The sequence below is a fragment of the Xenopus tropicalis genome, chromosome 3 (genome assembly GCF_000004195.4).
Source record: "Xenopus tropicalis strain Nigerian chromosome 3, UCB_Xtro_10.0, whole genome shotgun sequence".
Taxonomy (NCBI): domain Eukaryota; kingdom Metazoa; phylum Chordata; class Amphibia; order Anura; family Pipidae; genus Xenopus; species Xenopus tropicalis.
The window spans coordinates 100,568,457-100,591,277 of NC_030679.2; the positions used below are offsets into that span (position 1 = coordinate 100,568,457).

The 22,821-nt window shown below is 39.2% G+C and overlaps 1 protein-coding gene across 2 annotated transcripts in view; it reads left to right on the top strand.

Moving 5' to 3' along the window:
• Nucleotides 1-15,263: 15,263 nt before the first annotated feature.
• Nucleotides 15,264-22,821, top strand: part of prtg (protogenin) — a 72,837-nt gene continuing 65,279 nt past the window's right edge. The window contains exons 1-2 of one of the 2 annotated variants that reach the window (XM_004912700.4): nt 15,264-15,778; nt 19,299-19,601. In XM_004912700.4, coding sequence (XP_004912757.1) covers nt 15,712-15,778; nt 19,299-19,601 — 370 coding nt within the window. In that variant the 5' untranslated portion in view covers nt 15,264-15,711. The remainder of the gene's footprint in view (nt 15,779-19,298; nt 19,602-22,821) is intronic. The other variant, XM_002940254.5, reaches the window with a different exon arrangement.

The window sequence follows — 22,821 nt, forward strand, 5'->3', positions numbered from 1 at the left end:
TGTTATGTAGGGTTTGACCAGTAATACTTGTTCTATGCAGATCACATGTAACACAAAAGATAATGGGTTACTATATCATTCAAACATAAACTGACAATAGCTTTTTTGTGTGTGTGTGTTCTTTAAGACCCAGTAACCATAGACCCATTAGCTTCAGGAACAACAGTTTTCAATGAACATTATCAAAAAGCACATGAGATAATGAGACATTCCTTCTGCAGGGCATTTCTCACTACAACTAATTAAAACATGCAGTAACCATGGATCAGTAAGGGGTTTTTAAGCAAAGGCCTCACTAGCTCTGTAACTACCACACAGTATTTGCATTTCATGCTTTGTGGTTTCTCAGAAGTGTAATGGAAAATACTTACTGGGCAATGCATAAGCCAACATTAGTGCTCATTTATTTGTGCAATTAGGCATAAATATATTCCTTTATGGGAGTACAAACTATTAAGTGCTTTGAATATTTGCTCTGTTTATGCCTCATTTTATTTTATGCTCAAAATATTTTGTTCCATCCTTTAGTTAATACATAAACTGAGTTTATAATGCCTACTTAGTTCCGGGTTCTAAAGAAGGTCAAAAGAACAATATTCCCCATATTATTTTAGCCTTAAAGGCAGAATTGTGATACTTAGAGGGAAACCTGTAACCTTTTTTAGATAGTGGAGTCATATTTGAAATTATGGGAGCTGAAACCTTTCTTATGACAGTGAAGTTAATTGATACCAAATGGCTGTACCTGCAGACCAGACTCAGTTGGACAAACCTGTATAGATAAAAGTAGTGGATTATATTTAATCCTAATATTCAGGGTAATGGATTTTGTTGCCATTAATCCAAAGGAACAAAATACCAGATATTGGGCTGCATTCAGTTAAAATCTTGGCTGAATTTCAATGGGATGTCTGGAATTCATTTAGGAGATACATTTTTCTCATCAGATTGAATTTGGCATATTCTATAAGAATCTCCATATATATTAATTGAATTTTCACAAGATTTTCACATGAAACCTTGAATCTTCAATTAATATTTAATACAAAGTTTGTTAAGCCTCTTGATATACAATTCTTGTATACAAAAAGAACTGTTTAGATCAGGGATCCCCAACCTTTCTTACTTGTGAGCCACAGTCAAATGTAAAAAGACTTGGAGAGCAACACAAGCACCATAAAAGTTCATGGAGGAGCCAAATAAGGGCTGTGATTGGCTATTAGGCTGCCTGTATGCACACTATCAGCTTACAGGGGGCTTTATTTGGTAGTAAATGTTGTTTTTATCCAACCAAAACTTGCCCCCAAGTCAGGAATTCAAAAATAACTACCTGGTTTGGGGGCACTGAGAGCAACATCCAAGGGGTTGGTGAGCAACATGTTGCCCCCTGAGCCACTGGTTGGGGATCACTGGTTTAGATGCAAATATACATAAATTTGTACCATACAAAAGAGTATTGAAGACTTTTTCTATTTTCTACTCCCAATTTACTTTATGAATATTTGTAGTTTGAGTTGGTGCTGAATGGTAAGGGTTTAGGGTGGCAGTAACTCTAGGGTTCCCCAGTGGCAAACTAGTGCATCATTCTTGTTAAAGGGATACTCTCATGATTTTTATGGTGTACTTTTTATTTCTAAATTACACTGTTTACATAGCAAATAATTCACTCTACCATTTAACCCTTTAAGTGCCAGCCGAATTCGTCATTTCGGTTCCCCCCAGTGCCAGACGTTTTTTAAGCATTTTGTACTCATTCATTTTAACAATGTTTTTTGGTAGGAAAACCTCCACGAAACTAGGGAAATTATATATCGTTTTTTTCGTCACTAATTGGGCTTCGACATACATACCAAATTTCTGTATATTTTGAGGTTTTTTTCCATAGAAAAGTTAATTTTACTCACTTTTTTTTATTGTTTGTAAAAGCCCTGATACTCCCAATTCCAACGATACCAAATATGTGGTGGTACCCCACAGTTCCTGTCCAGAAGTAACCCCCAAACTAAGGCAATACTTAGTACAATATCACACCAGAACAAAGCAGAAAAGCGCTTGTAACAGTTAATGCAGCATAACTTATATGTAAATCTAAAATATCCCCTCATGTTCGGTATCTTTAGAAACTACAGACCTTCAGGTTTCTAGGTGCAATGTAGTTTTCACTCAAAAGCCAAATACCTTTTGTCAGTGCATTGTGAAATTTGGAACTTTTTATGACATTTTTTTTTTTTTTCTAAAACGTAAACTTGGACGCATGATCAAATGTGGATTTGACAAAAAAAAATCTCATAAAAATTTTCTAACAAAGGCATATTTGAAAGACAAACTTCTCCTGAATAAAATGATGCCCCATATGTATGGGTGCACATAAAGACATGGGCACCAAACACTCCAAAGCAGGGGCAATGCACAAGGGCAATTACAGCTAAAAATGTGGGGGCTGCGCTCTATGTGCACTTCCTGCAGTTTTTCAGTGTTAACCCCCCCTACCTGTGAAATAACCCCCACAAACTATATATTTCTGAAAAGTGCACACCTTCAGCTATTCAGAGACACCACTCTTCTCTTTCTACATGGAAAATTGTGGCCGCAGTCCCTTGCAGAAGTCAGCGCTTTGGTCAGAAATCAAGGAAAAACCAGATAAAAAACCTAGATTTCTCCCCAAAATCTCCATGGCAACTACCAAAAACTTACTAACCATCAATCTGCAAGTTCCCCTGAATAAAACGATACCCCATATGTATGGGTGCACATAAAGACGTGGCCACCAAATGCCCCAAAACAGGGGCAATGCATAAGGGCAATTTCAGTTGAAATTTTGGGGGCTGCGCTCTATGTGCACTACCTGCAGTTTTTCAGTGTTAAGCCCCCCTACCTGTGAGATAACCCCCACAATCTATATATTTACGAAAAGTGCAAACCTTCAGCTATTCAGAGACACCACTCTTCTCTTTCTACATGGAAAATTGTGGCCGTAGTCCCTTGCAGAAGTCAGCGCTTTGGTCAGAAATCAAGGAAAAACTAGATACAAACCTAGATTTCTCCCCAAAATCTCCATGGCAACTACCAAAAACTTACTAACCATCAATCTGCAAGTTCCCCTGAATGAAACGATACCCCATATGTATGGGTGCACATAAAGACGTGGCCACCAAATGCCCAAAAACAGGGGCAATGCATAAGGGCAATTTCAGTTGAAATTTTGGGGGCTGCGCTCTATGTGCACTACCTGCAGTTTTTCAGTGTTAACCCCCCCTACCTGTGAGATAACCCCCACAATCTATATATTTACGAAAAGTGCACACCTTCAGCTATTCAGAGACACCACTCTTCTCTTTCTACATGGAAAATTGTGGCCGCAGTCCCTTGCAGAAGTTAGCGCTTTGGTCAGAAATCAAGGAAAAACTAGATACAAACCTAGATTTCTCCCCAAAATCTCCATGGCAACTACCAAAAACTTACTAACCATCAATCTGGAAGTTCCTCTGAATAAAACGATACCCCATATGTATGGGTGCACATAAAGACGTGGCCACCAAATGCCCCAAAACAGGGGCAATGCATAAGGGGAATTTCAGTTGAAATTTTGGGGGCTGCGCTCTATGTGCACTACTTGCAGTTTTTCAGTGATAACCCCCCCTACCTGTGAGATACCCCCACAATCTATATATTTACGAAAAGTGCACACCTTCAGCTATTCAGAGACACCACTCTTCTCTTTCTACATGGAAAATTGTGGCCGCAGTCCCTTGCAGAAGTCAGCGCTTTGGTCAGAAATCAAGGAAAAACCAGATACAACCCTAGATTTTGGTCAGAAATCAAGGAAAAACCAGATAAAAACCTAGATTTCTCCCCAAAATCTCCATGGCAACTACCAAAAACTTACTAAACCTCAATTTGCAAGTTCCCCTGAATAAAACGATACCCCATATGTATGGGTGCACATAAAGACGTGGCCACCAAATGCCCCCAAACAGGGGCAATGCATAAGGGGGGGCTGTGCTCTATCTGCAGTTATTTAGTCTAAACACCCCCATACCTGTGAAATAACCCCCGCAAACTATATATTTCTGAAAAGTGCACACCTTCAGCTATTCAGAGACACCACTCTCCTCTTTCTACATGGAAAATTGTGGCCGCAGTCCCTTGCAGAAGTTAGCGCTTTGGTCAGAAATCAAGGAAAAACCAGATACAAACCTAGATTTCTCCCCAAAATCTCCATGGCAACTACCAAAAACTTACTAACCATCAATCTGCAAGTTCCCCTGAATAAAACGATACCCCATATGTATGGGTGCACATAAAGACGTGGCCACCAAATGCCCCAAAACAGGGGCAATGCATAAGGGGAATTTTAGTTGAAATTTTGGGGGCTGCGCTCTATGTGCACTACCTGCAGTTTTTCAGTGATAACCCCCCCTACCTGTGAGATACCCCCACAATCTATATATTTACGAAAAGTGCACACCTTCAGCTATTCAGAGACACCACTCTTCTCTTTCTACATGGAAAATTGTGGCCGCAGTCCCTTGCAGAAGTCAGCGCTTTGGTCAGAAATCAAGGAAAAACCAGATACAACCCTAGATTTTGGTCAGAAATCAAGGAAAAACCAGATAAAAACCTAGATTTCTCCCCAAAATCTCCATGGCAACTACCAAAAACTTACTAAACCTCAATTTGCAAGTTCCCCTGAATAAAACGATACCCCATATGTATGGGTGCACATAAAGACGTGGCCACCAAATGCCCCCAAACAGGGGCAATGCATAAGGGGGGGCTGTGCTCTATCTGCAGTTATTTAGTCTAAACACCCCCATACCTGTGAAATAACCCCCGCAAACTATATATTTCTGAAAAGTGCACACCTTCAGCTATTCAGAGACGCCACTCTCCTCTTTCTACATGGAAAATTGTGGCCGCAGTCCCTTGCAGAAGTTAGCGCTTTGGTCAGAAATCAAGGAAAAACCAGATACAAACCTAGATTTCTCCCCAAAATCTCCATGGCAACTACCAAAAACTTACTAACCATCAATCTGCAAGTTCCCCTGAATAAAACGATACCCCATATGTATGGGTGCACATAAAGACGTGGCCACCAAATGCCCCCAAACAGGGGCAATGCATAAGGGCAATTTCAGTTGAAATTTTGGGGGCTGCGCTCTATGTGCACTACCTGCAGTTTTTCAGTGTTAACCCCCCCTACCTGTGAGATAACCCCCACAATCTATATATTTACGAAAAGTGCACACCTTCAGCTATTCAGAGACGCCACTATTCTCTTTCTACATGGAAAATTGCGGCCGTAGTCCCTTGCAGAAGTCAGCGCTTTGGTCAGAAATCAAGGAAAAACCAGATACAAACCTAGATTTTGGTCAGAAATCAAGGAAAAACCAGATAAAAAACCTAGATTTCTCCCCAAAATCTCCATGGCAACTACCAAAAACTTACTAACCATCAATCTGCAAGTTCCCCTGAATAAAACGATACCTATGTCTGGTTGCACATAAGTACATGGCCGCCAAACCTGAAAATGCATAATATTGGGGCTGCACTCTATGCACCCCTTTTTTTTTGCCTGCACCCGAATGAATGGGATACGCTCGGGTGCAGGCACATGTAGCCGATATACGCATGAAAACGCGTGAGAATGCAAAGTCTCGCGTTTTCATGCGTATATCGGCTACACGTGCCTGCACCCGAGCGTATCCCATTCATTCGGGTGCAGGAACAAGTAGCAGGCGTAGGGCTGAATTTTCGGCAAGCGTTTTTCCACTTGCTGAAAAAATCAGCCCTACGCCTCGTGTGGCATCAGCCTAACCCTTGGCAATAGAAACTACCAGAACAATCTTAGCACCTCTGGACCTTTCTAGAACAACTGAAATCAAATGGAATAAAACCACTAAAAGCAATCAAAGAACAATAGTTGCAATGAAATCGGTAAGAGCCCTGGATCCACCAATGTCACTGCAAAAGCAACCTTTTTGGGGGCACTAAACACACAATAAAGAACAATGCAAAGATAAAACACCGTAAAATCCAATAAAACCACCTAAACCAACAGAAGAACAATAATTGCAATGAAATCGGTGGTCAGAGCCCTGGATCCACCAACGTCACTGCAAATTCAGCACCAAATAGCAATAAAAAAAGTTACAGCGCAATAGAATAATTCAAAAACAGAAATCAATTATGAAAATGCCAAAAAAACACTAAAATGCAACCAAATAAATCAGATAATTATAGAGCAAGATCAGAAATAAAGTTTTAGTAAAAAAAAAGACTGCCAAAGAAAGCAAAGACAGAAAGAAAAGAAAAGAAAGAAAAAAAAAAAAAAAAAAAAGTGTAAGTGTAAGTGTGTGTGTAAGTGTCTGTGTGTGCTTGGGAAAGTTGTAAATAAGTGTGTATGTGTACAAAAGTGTAATAATGACAAAGATAGAAGAAAAAATGCAAAAAAAAAAAAAAAAGCAAAATAAACAGTGGTAGAGAGTTGTAGTTCAGCTTACCCAAGGCAGGCAGACGATCAGGGGCGATCAATCCAGCAGGAAGGCAGCAGGGGAGCTCCATCTCGTCCGAAGTGCGCAGCAGGAGTGAGGGAGCCGACAGTAGGCGGCGCTATTTAAAGGGACAGCAGTGGACACGTCATCAACGCGTGTCCACTGCTGTCATTGGCTGGCGACGCGATCGGTGCGGCTGGGGGACCCGGATCGGTGAGTATGTTCTTCATTGCTCGTTGCCTAGGGGGATCTGAGGGGTTTACAAGCGCTGCGCTGCTTTAAAAGCGAGCGCAGCGCTTGTAAACCCGACAGTGCCATTGGACGTAGATTCTACGTCCCATGGCACTTTGGTCCCTTGGTACCTGGGACGTAGAATCTACGTCCCTTGGCACTTAAAGGGTTAAAGTTTTATTCTTGAACCAACAAATTATTTTTTGTTGTTGTTGTTGTTGTTGTAATATTGGTATGTAGGCAGCCATCTCGGTGCATTGTGCCTGAGTCTGAGCTTTCAGAAGGAGCCAGCGCTACACATTAGAGGTAACCTATTGTTTCTCCTACTCCTGGGGGGGGGGGGGTAATATCATTCCAACTTGCAGCTCAGCTGTAAAGTGTGACTGAAGTTTATCAAAACACAGGTCACATGGCTGTGGCACCCTGGGAAATGAAGAACACAGCTAGCCCCATGTGAAATTTCAAAATATATAAAAAAATCTGTTTGTGTTTTTAAAAAATGGATTTCAATGCAGGATTCTGCTGGAGAAGCTCTATTAACGGATGTGTTTTGAAAAAAACATGTTTTCCCATGACGGTATTGCTTTAAGGGTGGGACAAACAAACACACTCAGTGCAACTGTGTGGAAGTATGAGGATCAGCGGGTACAAAAGTACCTATTATGAATGCTGCCAATTCTTGCAAAAACTGCCTTTTTTTGCCCGACTGCAACTACTGTTGCGGTAGTAAATGAGCCCTCATATCTCAGCCCAAAGATTCAAGATACTTCTGATGTAAATACTAACATTATCTTTCCCTTATTGCATCATGTTACCAGTTCTCTACCCTTTGTCCACTCTAATACTTACACCTCAGTGCCATCACTGTGCATAAGCCAGCTTTATTAGCCTTTCTCTTTCAAAATGTCAAGGAAAAAAAATCCAATGGAAATTTATTCTCATAATTTTGAAATATCAAAAGCAAGATGTACAGAATTTTGGGGAAGATACATTGCTCAGCTGCAGTTTGTTTTATTGTACAATTTTTGATTTGGGACAGTGTGATCTGGCATTTTTTTGGACATGTGATCTATGGCCTGCTTTCATTAAGTTACACTTACTTTACTTACAATTAAATGTGTGCACCAGGTGGCAAGCAGGAGTTCTACAGTAAATGAGTCCCCTAAGGAGCATCTGTGTTTTTCCTTTATTGTTATACTGTACAACCTGCTCATTAGCAGTATGAATATTCTGAACCATTAAAAAATATAATAAAAATGCACCAAATGCATACCACTTTATTTGTTAGATTGCCGCCACTGGTCAAATCCCAATTTGTTTAGTATAGCACTTTCATGTGCCACAGGATATTGCTTGTGTACAAATACAAAGAATGAATTTACTCGATAAATGCAGAGATTTTCCTCCTTGAAAAAGGATAGCTACCTACTTCAGCATCACTTGCAGAGAATAAAATGCAGTCTTCCCCATAGGATAGATATGTAGAAGTTTTTTAAAAATCAACTAAATATTCATTGTAACCAGGTGAAAGACAGTAAAAAAAAAATCTCAACAAGCTCTTGCTAAATGCTCACAATAAAAGCTTATGGCAAACTTGTAAAGAACTTTTTTTTCAAGAGTCTTCATGTGAAATAAAAATGCTGCCTGGAGAGTAAAAGTAAGTCTGAGAGAAAGCAAGTGAAAAAAAAAATTCTAGCAACACTTTTTTTTGGTCATTTCTTAATGACCAAATCCTTCATGAAGGTTTCGGGATTCTCTTGAATTCCAAAATAGTGTATTCGGTGCATCCTTAATCATCAGTACTCTATGGGGCAGTTTTATTAAAGATATTGCATAAGGATTATGGAGAAACTTGAAAAAAAAAGCACAACATTTTCTATTAGTCTAAACACATATACCAATTAAAGTATTTACTGGTCATCTGTTTAAAAGCATCTCATTGGCTGCTTTGAGTTAAGGTGGCCTACACAGTAAGATCCCACCTACCCTAGGGACAAATGTTCAAATTACAACATCGGGCCATAGAATCGAGGACCACATCAACGTACGGATGCAGTCCCCGATCCGACGGAAAAATCAAACCTGCCCGATCAAGATCTGGCCAATTTTAGGCCAGATATCGATCGGATAGGCCTGTCCTGGGTGCCCAAACATAGGCAGATAAGTTGCCAAATCGGTCTGAAGGACCTGAATTGGCAGCTGAAATATGCTCGTTTATGTCTTTACTGTACCTGGGCAAAGTTACATATGGGGGTATGTTGTGTACATAACATAGAAGCATTTACTCAAGATTTTACTGTCAGAGTGGTGCAAGGTTGTTTATACCAACAGCAAAAAAAGATGCTATATACTTTATATACAGCAATGTTTCTCGGGCTGCTGCTGCCCCCCCCCCCCCCTTACCAGCTCCACGGGCAGGGCCAGCGTCACTAGTGCAGAGAACGCTATTACTCACCTCAGCTCTCACCTTGCCTCATGGCAGGAGCAGCCCTGTTTATATGTTACCTCATCCAGGGTATCCCCCAGTATTCCAGGTTAGTACACCTCTAATGGAAATCTCTCATTCAGTTTGGAGCCTTCTGCCAAATGTTTGTCACTCTTGTCACAGTTTAGAGCTCCATGCGTTTCACATGATGTGCGTGTTTCACCTTATGTGCTTTTATAAGAGCGAAAGCTATGCATAAGACAACTATAAAACAAAATTTCTAAGGACTGACCTCAACTAGTGTGAGTCTCAAATCAATAATAATAATAATTTTATTAATAATTAACATGTATTAATAAAGCACACATTTTTTTTTAGTTCTGAACATACAGATTAAATATAAAAAACAACCAGTAACTGAAAAGAAGTAAAGAGCGCCCTGCCCAAAATAACTTACTGAGAAGCATGCTAAATGTATAGAAATTGCATATGTTAAATTTATATGTGTTTTTTTACAGATGTAATTGCATCTTTGTGAGTTCAACATTAATTTCTCTATTTTTCACATGTAATGAACATGTCCAATGCCAACCTAAAATACACATATATGTCAACTATCTCCATATCATTAGGATGATATTGATCCAGTCCTGGATTTTTTAAACATACTTTCTCTTCACACTAAATGGTAAGGTAAATCGAGGTGTCAAAAATGTTGCCTTGTGACTAATAAAATGAAATAATTTAGCTTATCTATTTATGTGTGCTCAAACCTGCATCTCACATGTTATTTTACTTTTGTTAAAACACACAAGGAATGCCCATGTATAAGCGTCAAGCTGATTTTGCAGCAGCAATTGTTTAAATGACAGTAAATTGTTCCTTGACAGCAGCACAAGAGCAGCTTTGGACTGGTGAAAGCAGCAAGCTGTAAATTCTCACACTGTCTGCTTTCTTCAAGGAAGATTTAGCTGCTATCCACTATGCAATAACCTTTTGTTGCCTCTTGGTTGATTTTGTTGGCAATACTTGCCACCTAAGGTGCACTGCTTGCAATCAGTACGTATGGAAACACAAAATGCATTTTGCAAACTCAAAAATCCAGATCTTAATTAGAGCATGAATTTTCTTCCTGAATTTTTTTTTCATGAAATCAAAACAATTTGTATTCATGCATTCATGGTGACACTTTTTAGATCACAAAATTTCAAAGGGGCTGCCACTATGCGAAAAATATTGCTCCAACTTGCTATGCAAATATTACCCCCAATGCAATGTTTAAACCAAGCATTCAAGGGCCATTGTCCATGTTGTAGTTTATCCCCAGTTGGTCAGTATCTCAATGGGTGATTTTGGACAAGTAATCGGTGCCCTGAAAAAAAAAAAGTCAAGGGTCACTTGTGCCTTTGTGTCATGGACCTTGCAGAGAAGGAAAATAGCTACCTATTTGTAAATGATGTTGCAATGTACTTAATACAGTTAAACCCCGATTTTATGTTTTTCAGGGGACTGGAAAAAAAGAAAAATCTGGTAAAAATTAAAATGGGGGTAAAATCATTTGCTATCTTATCTTAATAAGTCTGCCACTTAAGGCTTAATTTGCATTCTCTATGCATTACTCCTCCAAAAAAACAAAGCAGCTCCATCAGAAAATCTCTGTACTAAATGGGAATCCGCGACGAACCTAAGTAGTGATGAGTGAATCTGTGCCATTTCACTTTGCTGGAAAATTTGCGAAACTGCAAAAATTTTCAAAATGCAATGAAGGCACAATAGATATTTTTCATGGCTACCTCACAACTTTTTTCCCACAACATTTTCTTTGTGCCCATGGTGAAACCTGGCAAAAATCTTTCTATCTTTGTTCAAACATATCAATAACAGGTCAGAATCTGTCTTTAAATTTTATTTTTTAAGTGGTTATTTAGTGGATATATAATCAGAACAAAGCAATGCATGATCATCCTTAATTGTAGGTCTGAACTGGGATTAAATATAGGCCCCTGCCATTTCAAGTAAACAGAGGCTCAAACAGCCCCCTACAAGCTCACTAAATAGTGACTGTTGATAGCATTTTACAGCAGTCCCTCTGGCATTTGCCAAAATCCCCAGATTGCTAGTCTGGACCTAAATAATCATCCTCTGTCTACCCACATTCCTTATCCCTTGTTACCAAACTGAGGGTAAATAATAGGAATAAAGAATGTCTGATCTACCTCTACCTAATTTCCCCATCCCAATACAGTATGTATCATATGCAACATATGGCCCTCCAGCTGTGGAGGGTAGGTGGTATGCTGTGAGTTATAATTCCTCAAAACCAGTACAGGTATAGGACTCATTATCCAGAATGCTTGGGACCAAGGGTATTCTAGATAAGGGGTCTTTCCGTAAATTGGATCTCCATACCTTAAGTCTACTAAAAAATCAATAAAACCAATTGCAGATACCAATGTATGACTTCAGTATATGTTTGTGATATTGTTTAGCCCAATCATATCTTGCGGGTGGCCAAATGTGGCTCAGTGGACCTGAGCGACAACAACACTATTAATCATCCTGTGTGAGGACAGAACTGCGATTGGATTCTCACATCCTCGGTCTAAGTTAACCATGTGGCGATAATGTACCTTTGGGCATCCTGCTGTGAGAGTACTGTTTTAGTGCAAATGGATTGGTCACCCAAGAAGCAGTAAAAAAAAGAAGACCTTGCAATATTTTAATTATGAGAGGCTGAAAGGCAGAGTTTGGCAACCAGTGTGGTGCAGAAAGCCAAATGCTCTCCATTTCAGCTGCACAAAAAATGGAATGTGTACATCAAAGGAAACCCCACAGGGCTAGGATTACCAATGTCCATAGTAATGGAAATGTGCAGAACATTTGACATATCAGATAAAAGGGGTGGTTTTACAACAAAAACCAACACAAATAGAGGCAGAAATAGATGAAATATTGAACTGGAGCATCCTAGGGTATTTTCAGAAGTTCTATATATTCCCTATTTGTAAAAACTTGCCTGTCAGGAGCATTTTTAACAATAAAAAGGTGCCTTTAACTCTTTAATTGCCCCAGATAGCAAGATTACAATGCTAACAGAGTGCCCTGCTGTATATGATTTGTTTCCTCCTTTAATTCCCCTGTTCATATTATGCTGGGCTAAATTGCTGGGCTTTGTGGATTCCAAACTGCATTTAAATAATGTACAACTAGTGCAACTCATCTAGCTGGATCTCATAGCAATGTCTCCTGTTTTTCACATGAATTGGCAGAAGCTGCCTTGTTCAGTGTCAGAGCCAGTGGTGTAACTATAGAGGAAGCAGACCCTGCAGTTGCATGGGGGGCTAGGGGGACAGGGGGTCCCAGACCGCAGGGTAGCTTCCTATATAGCCAGTTTTCTACAAAGAATATGTGCTCCCACTGCCTTCCAGAGCAGGCACAACACACGTGAGATGCACAGGGGGGAAATCACATAGATTAGATTGCTTGCTGGGCCCTCCCAAGATATTTTGCGTGGGGGCCCAGAAGCACTTCGTTACGCCACTGGTCAGAGCAGGGCTGTTTTTATTTATCAAGATCTGTGAGCCTGTGCCTAGAGTAGCAACCCAAGAGTACCTATATTTTTAAAAAATCCTGATGCTAATGGAGTCTTGCAGTTAAATCCAGCAGCGATCAGCGCATGCGAAGTATGCAAACTGTACCGCGCAGGGGGCAGATCACCAAAGGTGGGGGCGGTTTGATCCAGTGCCTAGGGTGGCACTGCACAAAAATACAGCCCTGTGTCAGAGAAAAAATTACTTTTAACATTACTTGTATTAAATGATTACTTTGAACTCCCAGTTTTCAGTCTTGCAAATCACAAATTCACAATTCACAACCAGTACATTGACAGTGTACCTCCTCCTTTAACAGTCGTTCAATGAATAGGGTTTAAGTTTAAATCAAGAAATATCTGTTATTTGTTTAATTTGTAATTTGTGTTGCTGCTTTTTTAGCAGAAGTACATTATGCAGGGGGATTATAGGTGCACTGGTAATCTATCTCACAAGAACCAAACATGGATTAGCTTTAGTTTCTGATTTTCGCCAGATATAGGTTAGGCAGGCTTGTCAGCAGGCCCCATGCATGGGCCAATAAGAGCTTTTAGTAGCCTGTGTATGTCCACCTTAATGGGAGTATGCTTCACTCATCTGATATTCAGCGCTGCCTATATACCAGCCAGCATTAGGCATCTGTGCGTTGGCATTTCCTGAGATAAAAAATGTGTTCAAGGAACGGCACATGCACTGTTCCTCAGCAAGTACCTCAAGTGATACTTGCATATTTGGATGCAGTCTTTGTGCATCTGCACCCCAGGGGCTGGTAAAAAGTAGAGAATGTATAGGTGTAATACCTAAATGTTCATCCACTGATGTGCAGTCATTCTGCTAGTGAGAGCTCAAGTTTGGAAGCCTGGGCTCACAGATGACTGTGCAAACGGAAATACTGTTGAAGGGGACACTGGGTGACCACTATTACATCTGTCTGGGGACACCAGGACAAATTGTTTGGTCTGTGTCTATTTGAAGCAGACCAGCAATTTTTCACAAAGGGATGACAGTTTCCCTTTCAGTGATGCCCGCCATAGGCTTCCCTAGGTCAGGCTGTGACCTAAAGAGCCCTGTGTAGTCGAAATCCTATTGGCTGGCTTACTTCTTCCATTCTGCTATTTATTTCTATTAACAGTCTTGCAAACAATAGAATTTTGAATAAAGAATTCTTTATTTTGCCCTGCCAGCACTGTTAAAACAAGTCTGTCAATATTTGTCATGTATCACAAACAGATGCCTCACAAATATGTATATATATATATATAGAAAACTGATTTCTTTATAATTACAAATGTTTTTATCCCTTTAAATGCTTATATATATTGTTTGTTTATTTAAAAAAAAATTATATTCAGTTCTGTGTGTAACCTATTTGGGGTTTCAAATTTATATTTAAAGTTAGCAGAGCCACATTATGTAAAACATTTTAGTTTAGAAAGCAGGAGAGCGTGGCGGCTTATAAACAAATCTGTAGTTATTAGGGTCCTTAGCTTATGTTTAGCCTTTGCTTCTCTTGCTCTTCAACTTTTATTCCCAACGTACACAGGCAGCCACACATGCACTGAGAATCCCTGAAACAATTCAGTCCGTTCTTCAAAATATGTATCTATTTATAAAACAAAAGTAATGTCAACAAAGTAATGGGTATTAGTTTCCAAGAAGTTCTAAAGAAGTCCCCTAGTGTATGAGAAAGCTTGGTTTTGCTCTTTCCTATAACAGAACATGTACAGTACGATCACAGTACATTGTTCATGATAATCACAGGTAAGATCCATAATACAGATAATGAGGTAAATACTGGTATGATAAGAAGGTGCAGTTGTAGCTCGTCCAGCCACCAGCAAAAATAAATATGTATCTGACTTGGGAATCCCATGAAATATTATTATGGCAAGAGGCGCTGGGGTTTTGGTAAGCGACAATATTACTGACTGGTTTCGGTGTACAGGACAAACTATCTCATTTCCATGAAATTAGCCAGCAGCAATCCCTGTACACAGATTTCTGAATCAGCTTCATTGCCACAAGGGAAACCCCAGTCACTGCGGCTCCTTTACAGTCCCTTCCAACTGTGCAGAATATACACACCAGGCTAACCCCATCCTTTAACACTTCCACTGCCCACTGCACAGCTCCATTAACTCTTTGGCAGCCATGTACTTACACAGACCTAGCTTGGCAGGGCCACCTTCAGAAACCCACTTAGCTCTCAAGTCATTTACACATTGGACAAATAAGAAGTACTAAGCACCGCTTTTTTGGACATGTATCGCCTGTACAGCACTAATAGGTTCCTGACAAGCAGAACGGGCAAAGGATTAACCTCTTCATTGCTGCTATCTGCCTACAATCAAAGTGGGTTTGTCTTTTTTCAATTCGACAATTCAAGAGTGTTATCATGGCAAAACACAATACAGTTAAACAGAACATCAATAATACATACAGTATATGCAATTAAGCACCAAAGGGTAACAGACACAAGGGATGTGGACCGATGTCCTGCAGCATTTACAATGCAAGCGAGCTTTGTAGCTATAACACATGAAAAGAAGCACATGGCATCCCCAGATTGCCGTCACACACGCCATGGGGCTGCAAGGGAAGTGAGGGGCATTGCACTGTCCCAGTACGGAGCGTGTGGGGGAGGATGGCACCGCACAGAACTCAGCCAACCTCTGACCCCATGCCCTGTGCTGGGACACACAGCGCATACCTCAGCCCTGCCCCCCCTCCTGGCTACACAACAGGATGCACTATGTAGTCCCGGCCACTCCAAGGCTTCCCTGTCCCACTGTCCGGCTTCCCCCTATCTCTCTCGTTCTGTTCTCCCTCCGCCTTCTTCTGACTCGTGTGCCTGCGCAGGAGCTCTAGGAAAAAAAAGTCCCCGAAGGGCTCGGAAGATCCTTGTGCGAGTCACAGAGGCAAAGAGAGTCGCAAGTGTCAGGACTCTAGTATGCCAGAAGGACCTCAATAAATGGCGGCTTGCAGAAGGCGACTTCCCCACGGGGTACTCTATTGGGTAACCCTGTTCAGCCTCCCAGGTAAGTGCTAAATGGGATTTGTGAAGGAAAGTTGGTTTGGGAGAAGTGCGGATTGAAAGTAACCGGTGTCGCTTGCCCTGTGTGAACGGTCTCCTCTGGCTGCTGTGGGGGAAGGAAGCCGCGACCTTCTGTAGTCACTTGCAGTGACCAATACATAGGGAAAGCGCAAAGCGCCCTATCCAATGCAATGGAAGCCCCGCAGTGCTCTCTGTCCGATTGAGTGGAATCCCGGCTGCGCTGTGTAGTACGCACCTCAGCCATCTATCCTGTATACTGTATATGCCGTACTGATGCGCTCTGTGCGCTCTGTGCGCCCTGTTTATGCCAAAATCCCCCCCGGTTGTTGCTAGTTGAGACTTGTAGTTCAACAACGGTTCATGTTGGCCCTCACTGAAGCCAGTTTTATAAAGTTTGGTTTTGTTAAATGCCACAATTCAAAAGCAGTTCGTATTTATTCACTATTTGTTTTAAATCCCACTTATGTTGGCAAAGCTTTTTGCATATCCCTGATTGCTATAACATAGATATTACCCAGCAAACAGCTCATGCTGCTAAATACAGTGATGCTATTGGCAAGGGTCATTTTATGTAGGAGATAATGAAAATGCTTGTCTGCTTGTCTTAAATTAGTGACATTAATAAATTCTTCAACAAACCATTCCTATTAAATGTGGGTACTGCTAAAGCTTATGAGAATATTGGCTTTATTCCATTGGGATTCCTTCCCCAGCTTGATAAGCCAGATATATATTTCTATTTATTCCAGCTTCTTCTTTACTATCACTTGATTCCTATAATGACTAGGGGGTTTAAACCTTTACAGTGTCATGATGGAGTTCCAAATTTGCTATCCTTTTAAAGGAATTTATAGAGATATACAAATATGATGTAGTTCAGTTGGTTGTAACTTGTAAATAACTGCTCCGATGAGTTATACACCCAGCAGGAAAGATCTCTACAAATCCTTTATAATTTTTCTTGGCCCAGTTGTGCCACCATAAATGATGTGGATGTGTAATTGTCTTTATTTTATACGCCTGCTTAAAGCTAAGCTATTATTAGTGCATTTTAGTTAACTCAGTATTTGCAGGCCTTGGATGACCTGAAGGGAACCCAAAATATTTAATACATTATAATTCTTTTGTTTTGCACTATAGGATTATGCAAGGCCTGTGATTGCTCCATGCTTTTGATATAGCATATTTTAAATGTCTTTGTTTACATTGGTTCATTATTTTTTTATACAATTTCCTTCCACAAAATTTCTTGTTGTCATATAAACACTTTAAGGACCGTAATTGATGCTGTGGATACTTGTAGTCAGAAAATGAATTCCATTAATGTATAAGCTCAACAAAAATAAAAAAGCAATAGCTCCTCTTGTTCATATCACAAGAAGTGTTCATTGTGTGTTAGTGTGAACAGTTTCCTCTTGCTTTGGATGTTACATTGTATAACTTAAGGTTACAAAAGTAAGTAGACATGCTGTGCTAAGCTTCTACTTATCAGAAAGGGAATTTACTACATTGGCAAGGATTTATTTAATCATGATTCTGTTGGTATTTGTTTTTTTATTTGATGACGGATAACTGATTTGATTGCCAAACTATCTGAATGTAAGATCTATTCTCTTCCTAGGAACCCCAGGGAGTGCTTAATTTTATGAAAGGGACGTTCTGTATTTGGGGTATAGCAATCTCAGTAGCCAGTAATATAAAGTGATACGGATGAGATTGGTTGATGGGCTGAGGCTGGGAATTGAGATCAGATAAAGCTTGTTTGTAATGGATTTTACACATCTTTAGCTTTTACAGCGAAACTGCTTGAAAATGTTGTTTACCCACAGCACACTATCTGTTGTAAAATATCTCAGATTACAAGGGGGCTTTCAGAGTTGAGTTATTGATCCTGATCTAAGAAATCAATTGATAATGGGGTGAAGTCTAAAACCCATTGATATATGTCACCTTAAGCCTTAATGCTCTAAACAAAGATTAAAGAGACTGATTAAAGGTATGGCAACAGAGATTTTATCCTGGGGGTGAGATTCTGCAAATGTTTTCTCTTTTCTTTTCATCTTGCTCTGTGATGGATTAGGAAAGCAGAATGGGTTTGTATGGTTAGAAAAGGCACAGCACTTCCTTGACAGAGCAGTTTTTTCCTTCCACAACAAAATGTGTATTGGGTAATTAAGCAATCCCCACTGCATGAGACAGTAAGTAACCAATTAGTTCCGCATTTCTGTAACAGTTGGCAATACACAAACGTCCAAATAAAGGTTTCTTAATCCCTATCCCACTGTGATTTAGCAGCAAGAGTCACAAATATTAGGAAGTTGCATTGTCCATATCCTAAATGTATCTGTTGAAAAGGAGAAATGAAGTAAATTGAGCAAGTGAAAGGTTTTAAAGGCTGCCTAACAGATGGACAGATGCAAAAGAAAGTAAAAGTGCGATTGCATGTGTTTAATACCAGAACAAAAAAGTATGTAAAACTGCAGTTTTTAAGGGGAAGATCTGTATAAACTGAAAGAGTGTGTGCATTTGTAATATGTGGAATGTACAAATATGTCCCAGTTGTCACTTTAAGGTGAACTCACAGGGGTTGGGCGTAGAAATCTGAAAACTCCCTAGGGCTGGAGAACCTGCTTGTTCATAAAACGAAGGGGATGTTAATGATTTCTTGTAAAAATCAAGCCTTTATGACTTTCCCTGTTTAGGATCTGTGTGACAAGCTTGTAAAATTAACCGACAGATTTAAACCTTGGGACGTTGTTAATGATGGGGAACCTTCACTTTTGCGTTTTTCATCTTCCAAAGTTTTTGTTCTCAGACTTTTTGTAGGCACCCATGAAGCTTTGTTGCTACATAAATTGGGAATAAAGCAAGCAAACATCTTTTGGGAACTAAGTGTTTTAGTAGGTGCAGAGTAAGCAGGGCAGGGCCCTTTTAACCTTTTGTATGGGAAATTGGTTGCTTTGCATGTAAAACTGTATGTTACATTTATACAAGCATTTATTGTACAGCACTGCAAAATATGTTGGTGCTTTGTAAATATGTGTTGATAATAATAACAATAGTAATAATCATACAGTAGCAATTTCATTCCTTAATATGTATGTATGGTAGGGCAGAATTACATTGGCCTGGGAGGTTAAGCATATAATATTGTGTAACAAGACATTTTCAGTATATGCACTATAGCATGTTATCTATGTCCAACTACTTATATATATGTGCAAAAGAATAAAAAAAAAAAAAAAAAAAAAAGCGCAACTTTGCTCATCTACCTAATTTCCAGTCTTCCTGATTATCTAGCACTGCTGGGTGTTGTAGTGCAACTGCAGCTGTAGGTTGGACATTTTTGAAAAAATTTCCAGCCTCATCTTCACGAGTATGTTAATTTTTTGACTGCTATGGTTACCACTTAAAAAGCAAATACCTTAATCAAAGATAGTTTACATATTTATCTTGATTGTTAATATTATCTAATTGGGTGCAAATTTTCTCCTTCTTTGTAGGGATTTTGTGTTTTAGTGATCTGATGTTTGTTAAAGAACCTCAAGATGTAATCATTTTACGGAGAGATTCAGTGGTTTTAGACTGCCTGGCTAATGGAGAAGCTCCAATAACAGTCACGTGGATGAAGAACGGAGTAAAGATTTCTGAGAATGAACGGATATCCACATTACACAATGGATCCTTGTACATCCGTGAGGCAGAGGGCAGGAAAGGAGATCAATCTGATGAAGGATTTTATCAGTGTTTGGCTTTGAACAAATTTGGTGCCATTCTAAGTCAAAGAGCTCATCTTTCATTTGCAAGTAAGTTATGTGGTGTTTGGTTTCACTAGGACTGCCTATGTTGGTTTATTGCTGCCTATATTTCTACAGCACTGTGGGCAGTTGTTTATGTCTCTTTGGGCAACCAAGCTCTAAAAAGAATAAACAAAATAGACACTTCATTGCAAGAGGGTTTTCAAATTCATTTTTAACCCAAAAAGAAAACATAATTTTTCATGCCATCTTTTCAATCTTTTGGCATGAAACCATTTTGACATCTGAATATTTATAATCTTAATTTGAGGCAATACCTTAGACAACTGCTTCAAACATTTCCATGGCAACTGTCAGCTCCAGCTTTTGATCAGGGTGACGGCCATCTTTAAAATGGCTCAGTTTAAAACATATGCAGTCTTGTTATCATTTTGATGAGATAAAATGGTAAATCTGCTTTTTCAGCTACAAGAATGGATTCTACTTAGGCAAAATATAACCTTGTAGGAAAAAACCATGCGCATATAGCATCATCAATCTTAGGCAGTTAAATGTATTTATTTATGTTTCCATTTGATGCCATCAATTTTCACTGAAGGGACAGGCTATGGCAGTGGAAGAAGCATAGATCCATAGGCTATTTGACTGCTAGTGCTTTTTCATAATAAATGTTCTTCAGGAAGTACACATAATATTAATGTGGGAAGCCTTGTGGGCGATGGTAACGTCATGCTCTTCTTTCTGAAGCAAATAGTAATAGCTGGATTTATTAAAGAGGCCAATGGCTTATTTATTTATCTCAGATACATGCCTTTCTTATTATTTGATGTTAAGGCCCAACGCATGTTTCATTTTAGTTTGACTAATTTTTCGAATACAGAGTTTCAATGCAGTATTTCTCTATTATGATACCTGTTTATAGAGATCCCTCAAAGTTGGAAATGCATTGGTATTGGGCTATGACCTGGCTGGGAAGGATAGTAGATAGATGGATCTTGAGAAAAGTATGTTTTAACTATACACTTTAATGTTTAATTATCCTTTAAGAAATTATTTTGTTAAAGGTTTTATGAATTGACATGAAAAAAACATTTTAGTAAGTTGTATGTGCATAGCCCAGGCAGTTATCAGGACTTAGATTGTAAGCTCTACGGGACAGGGACTTCCTTCCTACTGTCTCATACCATATGGCACTTAATATCTCTGTATTTATACTTATTTATTGTATTTATTATGACACTTGTCCTCCCTATGTGTAATTGTGTATATCGTCAGATTGTGCAGTGCTGTGTGTCCTTAAAGTGCTTTATAAATAAAGTTATACATACATACATCCCTTTATCCTTTTATACAATCCAATAAATAAATTACCCTTAAAGTAGATTTAGAAGAAATTTAAAGATTGCATAATAAATCCAAGTGAATTGTTATTCACGAGCTGTAATAGAGATATCAGTGGGTAGCTCTGAGAATATCCCAAAGCTTTCTTCACATGAGACAGAATTGTAAATAGCCTGAAATGGATGGTGTGTGCTCTGGCTTAAGGCATTTTCATTTTGTTTGTCCCATGTAAACTTTTTTTCACAGTCTCCTAGAAACAACAGCAAAGGAGCTGAACATCTTAAATGGACAGCTTCAAGACAAATACACAGAACTATGGAAATTTGTGTTAGGGTCAGATTTCTGAAGGAATTAAGAAAAAATGGGAAAATGCCAGTGATTGCTTTATCAGCATGGTGTCCTTTTTGTGAAATTCATCTACTTACCAACTTCATTCTAATACTATATTATTTCTAAGGACACAGCTGTGGTAAGCTAATATATGCAGATTCTATGATTTCCATGTATCCATGGAAGTTAAACTAAAAGCACTAAATCCTGTAGATCTTTTCCCCTAAGAACATTGTTCTACTGAATTAATACCATTGCCAGTGTTTAGATGTTTAGAAAAGAAAAGGAAGATTTAGCCTCAGTTTGTTTGGGGAATATTTATGTCAGTTTGTGAAAACTGATGACTTACTCCTATAACTTAGGCAAGCTATACATATTAAATAGGTGGAGAATAGGCATTAAATGGGCATTCTCTCTTGTCAAAGAGCAAGTGCTATCTTAGTCAGGAACAACAGCAGGGGGCAAGGATGCCCTTTTTCTGGTGGGCCAAAGCTTTGACAAGTAAGATTACCAAGGGCTTTAATATCACAATGCTGAAAGCAGCATTTGGAACTGTGAAGAGCTTAGCTTGGGTACTAGTTTTAAGGCCTGAACACACAAGAAGATCAGGGCCTTATTTCAAAAGTTTAAGTGAAAACTAAAGGTTGGACTTCAGGCAGGAATGCCATTATCCTTTTGCATGCTGAAGACTGTACCAGGTTAAAAGGTTACTGACTGGTCAGAGTGAGGCGTACCCTACTGATAAAGAGCAGATGACCCTTATTCTTTGACTAAATCTTTCATATTCCTCCAGAGCAATCTAACTATGGGCAAGAATTGTTCTGTGGGAATGCTGAGATTGGAAAGTGGGCTGAGCCCTCCTTTGGGGTCATAATAGATCCTTATCTTCTGATCTCAGCAGGTCTGTGTTGCAGGGTGTCATTGTTAGATATTCCATGGTGTCTCATCTTTTCCGGCAGCCAGATGAAAAAGATCTGATTAATAAGTCAAGCTGAATCCACAAGAAAACTAATGAAACAGAGAAGAATAATTTGATGCTAACTATTATTTTTGGCAGACCTGTTTCACATGTAACTTTTAAAGAAGCCAATTCAGAGGTTCATGGAAACTCTGATTTAGTCAAGGAATAGCACAAAGCTTTCTCTGGTAAAACTTTCTTCAGTTAAGCTGGCAATACATGTTCAGATTTGAGTTGTCTTGCATCAAACGTTCAAATACTGATAGTATGTTTTAATGCAACGATCTAAAACTAACATTCAGAATGAAATTGTAGGATTGAAGTAAAATAACAGATCTAACAATGTTTAGCCATAATAATTGCCAGACAACAGTTTTACGAAAGTCATATCCTGGAAATACATTGTAGGTAACCCAAGGATATTGTCAGATAGGCAATACATGCACAGATATTATGGTTATCTGGACATTTTCTAACCTGTCCGATTGACTAAATGATAATTCGAAGCCCACAAGCTTTGTTTCATACGATTATATCGGTGCTTGTATGTCAGCTTTACATATCCACCAAAACTACTGTGCTGTGTCTTTTTGTAAATAAGTGTGGCTATGATTCTTAAAAACATCTGTCTGGGGATAT